The sequence below is a fragment of the Impatiens glandulifera genome, chromosome 7 (assembly GCF_907164915.1).
Source record: "Impatiens glandulifera chromosome 7, dImpGla2.1, whole genome shotgun sequence".
Classification (NCBI taxonomy): Eukaryota; Viridiplantae; Streptophyta; class Magnoliopsida; order Ericales; family Balsaminaceae; genus Impatiens; species Impatiens glandulifera.
In genome coordinates this window covers 17,720,714-17,730,457 of record NC_061868.1, presented here as the reverse complement: position 1 = coordinate 17,730,457, position 9,744 = coordinate 17,720,714, and the positions used below count along the sequence as shown (strand labels likewise).

Below are 9,744 nucleotides of genomic sequence, written 5' to 3'. Positions count from 1 at the left end.
TTTGTCAATAAATCAAGACATCATTGGTATATTGTTCTATTAGAAACTCTATCCCTTGATAGGTGCTCTAATCGTTCGTACACGATTCTGTCTGAAAACCCTATTTGTAATAGGTCAAGACATCGTTTGTATATGGTTACGTTAGGTGCGCTAATCATTCGTACACGATTTTGTATGAAAATCCTATCTGTTGATAGGTCGAGACATTATTTGTATACCACTCCGTTAGAAACCCTATCTATGATAGGTGCGCTAATCATTCATATAAGATTCCATTTGAAAACTCTATTAGTCAATATGATAGGATCGGCGTAATCAATAGAGCTGGGGGTCTGGCGATTGATAACGACTTAGGACAAACGATTTGATAGAAATCATGTTAAGGATTTAGATCACTTTCTATTCTGCACAAACTCTTGCAAACTCTTGAACGATTCAAGTGCGGAAATGTTTTCTTGGGTTTGAAGCTAAGAACCAAGAATTAAAAGATGACAGAAAGAAACAACACAGTAGTTTGTTTATGGATGTTAGAGTTAACTCTCCTACGTCAACCCTTTTTCCAACCACCGGAAGGATTCACTAAACTTTCAACGAATCAAATACAATCGCACGACTAGCTCACTGTTGAACAGAATAGACTTTATTCAACTTACAATATGAAGAATATCACTCAGCTAATACAATACTTTGATTCTAACTCTCTCTTGATTGAACACACAGTAAAAGCAAGAAAGCAGCTCACTCAATGTAACAGTATGTGTAAGATAGAATAATCTAAGTATCGATAGATCGATGATTCTTCCGTTGTCCTTGAGGATCTTTAAATAGGAGCAGGTACCAACGGTCGAATCTTCATAATGACACATGGCGAGGTTTCATTGGAACGCCTCCATAGTACACAGCATACTCTAAGCATTAGGATCGTGGCCGTACCAATCTGGTAGCGCGTCAAATATTCTTCAAGGATATTACTACAAAAACAAGTAGTGGGAAGAATATTTGATTACGTGGCATTAATCAATTGGTTACAATTGGCTATCGTATCGATCTTCACAGAAAAGTGGAGCAAGAGTAGCGTATAGCTAGTTGATCGTGGGTAGACGGGTGCTAGCTTCAAGCAACTGCTTAAGCATGGCATTAGACGTATTTCACTTAGATGACCTCGTCTAATGAAATTAGACGCCCCCGTCTAATAGCATCATCCATTAGATCACCTAATCGAAAGGGATTAGACTTCACGTCTAAATTAAATTCATTTTAGACTAATCTGAAGGAGTTAGACTACACGTCTAACTTTCATTAGTTAGACTGCACGTTTAACTATGCATCCCTTCAGACCAATCTGAAGGAATTAGACTACACGTCTAACTCTCACTAGTTAGACTACACGTCTAACTCCGCTAGTTAGACTGCCCGTCTAACTCCGCTAGTTAGACTGCCCATTTAACTCCGCTAGTTAGACTACACGTCTAACTCCGCTAGTTAAACTACACGTCTAACTCCGCTAGTTAGACTACACGTCTAACTCCGCTAGTTAGATTGCACGTCTAACTCTCACTAGTTAGATTGCTCGTCTAACTCCTCTAGTTAGACTGCACGTCTAACTCTGCTAATTAGACTGCACGTCTAACTTGATGCTTCTAATGCCAAATCAGTCTAATGAACCTCATTAAGACTGAGTCTAATATGACCTGTTTTTGATACACCTGCACCAAAAACAATTAGACGCATAGATTGAGTTTTAACTAGACATTCATCATCAAAATTTCAATAGTCAAACTACTTTGACACTTAGTCAAAATAATTTGACCAAACACAATAGGTAGAGACATCATTTGTATATGATTCCACTAAAACCCTATCTCTCGATAGGTATCCTCACTCGCAACATCAATGCGATTCCACCAAATATCTCAAAAATAAAACCCCATAACTCGATAAGTTCTCAAACAAAATTTTTATCTCTTGATAGGCGTCCAAGCCTTATTTTATCAACAAACACATCAATTATTTGTACATGATCTTAGCTAAACCCTATCACCCGAATAGGTATCTCAAACCCTATCGCCTGAATAAGTATATCTCAAACCCTATCTTTCGATAGGTAATCCAATAAAAAATCTTCTTTCTAAATTATAAACACAAAAACTTATATGTTGATAGTACCACGATCATTTATACATAATCATCTCCAACTCACATGTGAGTGACCTTCTTGGTAAGTTTGTTAGCTCCCTTGACAAACCTATCTGTGAAAAGTACCCGATCATTTGTTTATGATCGCTCAGCGTATTACTTGTTAGTAAGCCCCATAAGTAAGCTTGTTAGAACTCACCAAGACTTATTTGTTGATAGTTTCGTGATCATACACATATGTTCACCCTGAGTATTACTTGTTATTAACCCACATAAAAGTTACTAAAACTTTCATGTTCCCTTACAAATCTCATAACATTAACTCTTATCCATTTATACATGACTAAAACTTGAATAATCTGTTGATATTCTTGTTAGATAGGAAATGTTTTTTCAATACATATGTTTATCTTATCCCATGGATTTACAGGTACTTTGTTAAGATCTGTAAAACAGGATTTCCAAGAATTATCCTTGTTAGGATGATCATCAAAGAAAGATCCCTAAAGAAACACTTAGAAGTACCACGACGAGCGGCTATATACAGCATCACTAGGCCACTCCAATGTCAGCACACTACAAGTTCTATCTTACTAAACACCCTCATTATGAATTGGACAAGATAACTTATTGTTAGATGTCATACTCGAATCAACATTTGCAAAACCAGTTTGTTGTATTCAAACTCGATTCAAGAAGGGCACTTTGTAAATACTAAAAATTTACACACCAATTTATAATTAAAAATATTATTTTGATTTAATTTTGAATAAATAAAATTAAAATAATTAACCCCAAGACCAAAACCTAATTAAAATTAATTAGATTTATTGTGATAATTAAAACCTGATTAATTAAGGAAAATAGCCAAAACAAACAAAAACTATTGGGATAAATGTTGTACTAATTTATCTTAAAATAATTTTAGAAAAATGAAGTTATTAAAATAAATAATTTAGGATGAAGTGAGGTACCCATTTCATCCCCCAAAATTATTTATTTAACCCATATATATAAAAAAAAAAATTGGCAAAAAATTTGTCATATTTATTTTAATATTTTGTGTATTTAAAAAGATCAAGTTAAAGCTAAAAGGGTGAAAGAAAAATCAATTTTAAACAATCTTTTAAAGTTTTAAATAAAATATAAATTTCATAATCGAGTGTAGCCGAAATGTATAGAATAGTTATAGCCGAAACTAGAGCGCCATCAGATGAGCGCTAGATTGTCATCTAACGCTCCCAGGCTGATAGTGTAGCCCGCTGCAACAGAGGGAACGCGCGCCCGCGCCACACCTAATAAACTAATGCGGATGTTAACGTCGTCGATCAAAATGCAACGGAACGCCTGCGTTTGGACGGTCCGCTAATGGAACTCCCCACGAATGCCAAAACACGCCCGAAACAACGTTGTTTCGACCGCAATCGTTGTCTTCATCGCGACGTCGAATGGATAACCATCCCTAGTCATCTTTGATTTTTCAAAGATGGAATTTCATCATTTCTAGACAGATTGAATCCATTCGAAAGGAAAAATGATCACCCTACCACAGTGATCATTTCCCTTACATATATAGGCATAATTAGTGTCTACATCACCATGTTGATCCAAGAACAGCCAAAACGCCATTAATGGCTTTTGGATGATTCAATCCACTTCGATGGATCAACTGACCTTGGACAACTATAAATAACACCCATCAATCATTTTGAAGGGAATATATAACATCTCAAGTCCTATATCAAAAGAAATCAAAAACCCACCATTTAAGCTTAAAGCTTCAATTTTTTTGAATTTCTTGTTGAAATCTCTAAAACTTGGATCCAGACATCTTAAAAGCTTCGTTAAGGTCTAAGGAGTGTTTTCCAATTATTGGTAAGCTTCCAATCATCCTTTAATTCATACTTCCAGTTTGAAATTGAAATTTTAATATTTCACTTTTCATAAGCTTGTAAGCTGACTGGTTCTTGAATTTGATGATTGGAAATCGATTTTATGATCATTTATGAGTTTTCTGTGAAAGCCATATCTAATCAATCAGTCTTAAAAAGGAAAACCCAATTTTGAATTTGATAAATAAAAAAACGAGTTTGTTGTTCTTGGGCTAATCCTTGAGGATCACATCCTAGAAAGCTTCCCAACATTATTTTAATGATGTTAGGCAACTGTTTAGATCGTGTTTGATCAAAATCAAAAATTTCAAAATAATTAAAATTTTGACTTCTTGATTTGGTTCAAACGAATATCTAATGTTCTTGTTTTTTGTACCAATCAAGTATATGAGGATAAGAAAGCTATTGACTAGTTCCTTTCACCTCAAAACATCTTTAAAACAAAAAACCTGATTTTTGGCTATAAATTATTTTAAACAAATTGATCATCACCCAAGTCGATTGAAGCATTGGAGTGATGTTCTAAATGTTCTTGGGAGCTTTGTGAAACTATTCAGGCCCTTGAATCGAAGAATCTAAGCGTCCATCAAAATTGAAAAACATGCAATTTTGATATTCTTGAGGACTAGTAAGTCCGACTAAGTACCGACGGATATGATCGAGAGGTTTGACCAATAAATCTTAACCCCGGACCGAGAGGTTCGACCAATATTCTTCAACTAGGACTAGGAGGTCCATTCGAGGATTTTTACATCCGATTGAGAAGGTCAAACCTAAGTCCGAGGAATCTCAACCTCGACCGAGAATTCTTGAACTTAGGACTGATGGTTTTTATACCCTGACCGATAATCTCAGCCCATGACCGAGAGTCCTTAGCACCTCGACTAAGACTTCTTAGCCTGGACCGATGGGTCCGACCGAGGGTCCCGGAGTCCGACCGATTAAAACAACCCAATGCTTAGGACCCCAATCCTAAGGCTTGTTTGGTTCTCGTTTTTTAAATTCAAAATTATTTTTGTAATTTTTGGAACCTCAAATCATTTTCTAAAAATCCCGAAAAAATAGAAAATACTTTCAAAATATTTTTGGGATGTTTCCACAAATAATATTTTGATAAATGCTCGTTTGGAATTTATGTTTAAACTCTAATGCCTTAAAATGATTGATGTTCTTCAAGTATTTTCCTCCCCTAAGCTATCATTAGCAACATGTACTAGTATTTAAATAATTGTTTTTACAATTATTTAAATAACATACAAACCTTATGCATGTTTAGAACCGGAAGAATAATCTGTAATATAAAATGTTATACAATCGATTTTCAAAAGCCAAATTTATAAGTAGATACAATTTTGAAAACGGATATAAAGGATGAATCGTGAATTTTTTTTCCCGAGTATCACTAAATTATGAACTAAAATAAAATATGACCAATACGTTTGTATATGTATGCCACTTTTATTGATTTTTCAAAAAAATCAATTGGTGACTCTGTTCTCAAAATAAATAATCTTTTAAATTAATTATGTTTAATTAATTTAAATAACAGATTTCTAAAAAAATAAATTGTATTTTGATTATCGCAATTCCACGGGTTATTTAAAATTGAACCCTAAATTTAATATTTTTAATTTATTTCAAAAGGTGTCAGGAATCATATAAAAATCTTTTAAAATAATGTTTTATTTTAAAAAGAAGATTCCTGACACAAATCGAGGTTGAAATTTCTCAAACCTCGAGCTTTCTACGAAAACCTACGAAAGATTTCTTCGGGTTTTTCCGGGGATTATAATTCCCTCTTTCTAACCTAGTGACAACGAGAGATGAACATTGGAAATTATATGCCTGATTTAATGATTAAGTGTGTTTGCAAATATGTGTTTAACTCGCTTTGATTAGTTGCACTCCAAATGAGAAGCGAAACATTGTTTTAAATACAATAAAATAAAAATAAATGATATTCATAAATCTCACCACAACTAATCACATTTTCATCCAATCACTAATCAATAAAATCCTTAATTTCATTAACTCAAACTATAAAATACCTTGTATCTTATTTTAAAAATAATATTGGTTTATTTGAAAAGCTCTAAACCTAGATTAGTTCTCTAATAAGCATTTTCAGATTTCTTATTCATCCTTCTCAGTTTCACACCGGCACGTTTACGCTCATGTCTTCAACATTCCGTGGCCATTAATCTCTCTCTAGAATTCCTAGTTCGATACGCATTCTCCTCCCCTCTCCAGAATCTTCCTAACAAACACCGGAATATATTCTTAAGCTCTTTTCTTCTTCCTTCTCTAGTTTTACGAATTTTCAAATTGATTGTAAGTTTAATAAAGTGATCTTTGAAATCTTTATAGATTCGTAATTGATATGCAATTTATTTTTTTAAAGATTTAACTGTATACAGATGCCAAAGAGCTCCGATGAAATCAAGTATTACTTTTTGATTTCCCTTTCCTAACCACTGCCTATATATCATAGTCAATCGTTCGAGATATCTTCCCAAATCTTCTCTTTATAGTATCATTCTGAACTGAAGATCATCCACAGGCGTTCAAACCTCGTTTCAATCTGGCTAATAAGTGGTTAGACCTAATCTCTTCTCTGTTTTTCGCGTGTGATTCATTTTTGCTTTGTTGCTTGTTGATGAACCCTAATTTATGATATGTATATATGCAATTTAATCATAGGAATGCTGATTTTATTTTCTGCAATTTGTTATTGATCAATATGGATGAATCTGAGCTTTTCTGATTTGGATTCCTCAAATCTGCTTGCAATGTCAAAGGATTTTCCATTTTGAGTTTATCATATAGAGATTGATGCGTTTAATCCTTTCTTTTAGGCACTTGTTCGAGTTGTCTCTTACTCATGTTCTGGTTTCCAATTCAATAATTGCCAAAAGTCTTCATTCACTCTGGCCGCTGCAGCAAAATTGAATTCCCGCACCTCTTGCTGCTGCGTATGGGGTGACGAGGAAGAACTGATTTCACTTTGCGTTTTAAGATTAAGATCAAGATCATCGCTCATATGGAGATTATGTCGCGTTTCAGAAGGATTGTCACTTGATTATGGCTAATATCTTTATGGAATAAGCCAAAGAATACCTTAGGAAAGATGTGACTAAAGAAAATTAGAGAAATCGAACAATTTGTTTCAATAATTTGCAGGTTTTTCGATCAAGATGGTTAGTTTCTCATGCTTTCGTTCAAGTATGCATTCCAACAAACCAAAAGTGAGTTCAGAATTACATTGTTTAAACTTTAAAGTTCAATTTCTTTAGCTTTCCTTGATAACATCTCATTTTCCAATCAGAAAACAGCCCATCTAGAGATTCATAAATCAGCGGAGAATCCTGTAAATACTCTTTCTGCTGATTGTAGCTGGAACTTCAACTATGCTGAGAAACAGTCCCAAAATTCACCTCATATTAAGAAGAGTTTATCTCTAGGAAGTGCACTCGATCGGGTTGGACAAGCTTCATCATTTAATGACTTGGAGGGTGAAACAGATATTGAATCTCGTTCTTCGCCAAATCAAAGGGAGGATGAACCGCCTGGCAAGGATTTCATGACGAAACGTATCGACGAGTGGGTCACTAATCAACTGGATTGTAGCGGTTTTGAAGATGAAGTGTGTAATGTGGTTGAACATCAGGGAGAGAAAGTCGAAGTTGCTGGAAGATTAGACTGTAAGATTGACCCGAGTATGGAAGTTGCAAAGAGATACATTTCTTCTTTGAGTTTAACAGCCTCTTCTGCTCAATTGGCCAATCATGGATTGCTTGTTATACCATTTCTCAGCGTTTTCGGTTGCTTAAAGGCGATCAACTTATCCGGGAATGCTATAGGTGTGACTTCTGTTTCAATTGCTATAAAATGCTTAAACGTTATAATTGAATATCTTCTAATTGTGTAGAATGACTTTGTATATATAGTAAGGATAACGGCCGGTTCTCTTCCTCGAGGTCTCCATAGTTTGAATATATCGAAGAACCATATATCGGTTATTGAAGGTCTCCGTGATCTTACTCGTCTTCGTGTTCTCGACTTGAGCTGCAATCGGATAATCCGAATCGGACATGGTAAGTTGTTTTATTTCATATATATTGAAAAGAACTAGAAATCATCAATAAATTTATTTGAAAAACACTTTATCTTCGGGCATCTCATATAAAGAAGTTAGGCCTTGTTCGATCATTGGATTATTGTGTTTAGTTTAAAATAACTCAATATCTCATTATCAATCCCCTTATTGAAATTTGAAGGGGATTTTTTTTGTTTGTCTTATGATCCATCTTTTGACCATATGTAAGGATTGGCTTCATGTTCTTCTTTGAAAGAGTTGTATCTAGCGGGTAACAAGATTAGCGACATAGAGGGTCTTCATCGGCTTCTAAAACTGAACGTACTCGATTTGCGTTTCAACAAAATCTCGACATCCAAATCCCTCGGTGAGCTTGCAGCTAACTACAATTCATTACACTCCATTAATCTTGATGGGAATCCAGCCCAGAAAAATGTTGGAGATGCACAACTGAAAAAGTATCTTCAAGGGCTTCTTCCCCGTTTGGATTACTATAACAAGCAAGCTATTAAAACCGGAAGTTTGAAAGATATAGTTGAACGATCAACTCGGTTAGGGACACCTGTTGATCGTGGTTATAGATCGGATCGTAAGACTCTGAGAAAGGGAACACCAATAACAATGCATTCGTCTTCTACTCATAGAGTGTCATCGTCAAATCATGGACAGAGACATCAAACCGGGACTAAAAATAGTAATTCGGGGCTGAATCACTTGATGAGGCGTAGTCAAAGTGAGGGAATTCTTTCCGAACTTTGAACCAATCTTCATTTGAAATGAATAAAGTGTATTGTTGGAAGAATTGTATTGAATTGATTTTGCTTTATTAATACTATTTTCTTGCTTTGTCTTATTGTATCTTTAAAAACTTTAATTATTTATGTGATTTGTTTACTCAGCATATTTAATTTACATTTAGTGATATAGGAACATTATTTTATAACATGCAAGGCTTTGCAAAATATAAAATAAAATTAATCAACTAGTTCAATTATATTTTTTACCAATTTAACTGGTAATAATTTAATTATATATTTATGTTTAATAATTTATATTAGTTATTTTTGTAAATATTAAATTTATATTATAATATTTAATAATTTATATATTTTAGTTATTTTTAAATTTAAAATTATAATTTACATAAAGTTGTTTTAAAAAAAATTATAAATTATATAATTATAAAAAATAAATTATAAAACAAGTGATAGTTTAATTGAAATATATAAAATTATGTTTTTATATATTACAATAATGATAAAATATGATAATTATTTTTTAAAAATTAAATTCCCATTTTTTTTTTTTGTTAAACTTGGTTAACCGGTGGTAGAACCATAATTGATAATACCGATCGATTAATCAGTTTGTAAAGGATAAAATTGGACATAATCGAAACCGATTAACCAACCGATTGAGCAACCCAAATAACATGTACTATGCTAGCATTGTTTTTTTTTATTCTAAGGCTATTTTGAAAATGATAAATATAAAATACTATATTTGGATGAAACAATGTTGAAGTTAAATAAGATTTCCAATTCTTAAATAATACGGAGTAAAGATAATGATGAAGGATCTTAAGGCTTTATCTTATATTATCTTCATCAATCAAATAAT

The 9,744-nt window shown here is 33.4% G+C and overlaps 1 protein-coding gene across 1 annotated transcript; it reads left to right on the top strand.

The window, feature by feature from the left end:
• The first annotated feature begins 6,178 nt into the window (after positions 1-6,178).
• Positions 6,179-8,977, top strand: LOC124910524. The gene is made up of 5 exons (XM_047451179.1): positions 6,179-6,623; positions 6,884-7,273; positions 7,354-7,888; positions 7,976-8,122; positions 8,354-8,977. Exons 2-5 carry the CDS (start codon positions 7,223-7,225, stop codon positions 8,881-8,883), a joined length of 1,263 nt encoding a protein of 420 aa, XP_047307135.1. The 5' UTR covers positions 6,179-6,623; positions 6,884-7,222; the 3' UTR covers positions 8,884-8,977.
• The last annotated feature ends 767 nt before the right edge of the window (positions 8,978-9,744 follow it).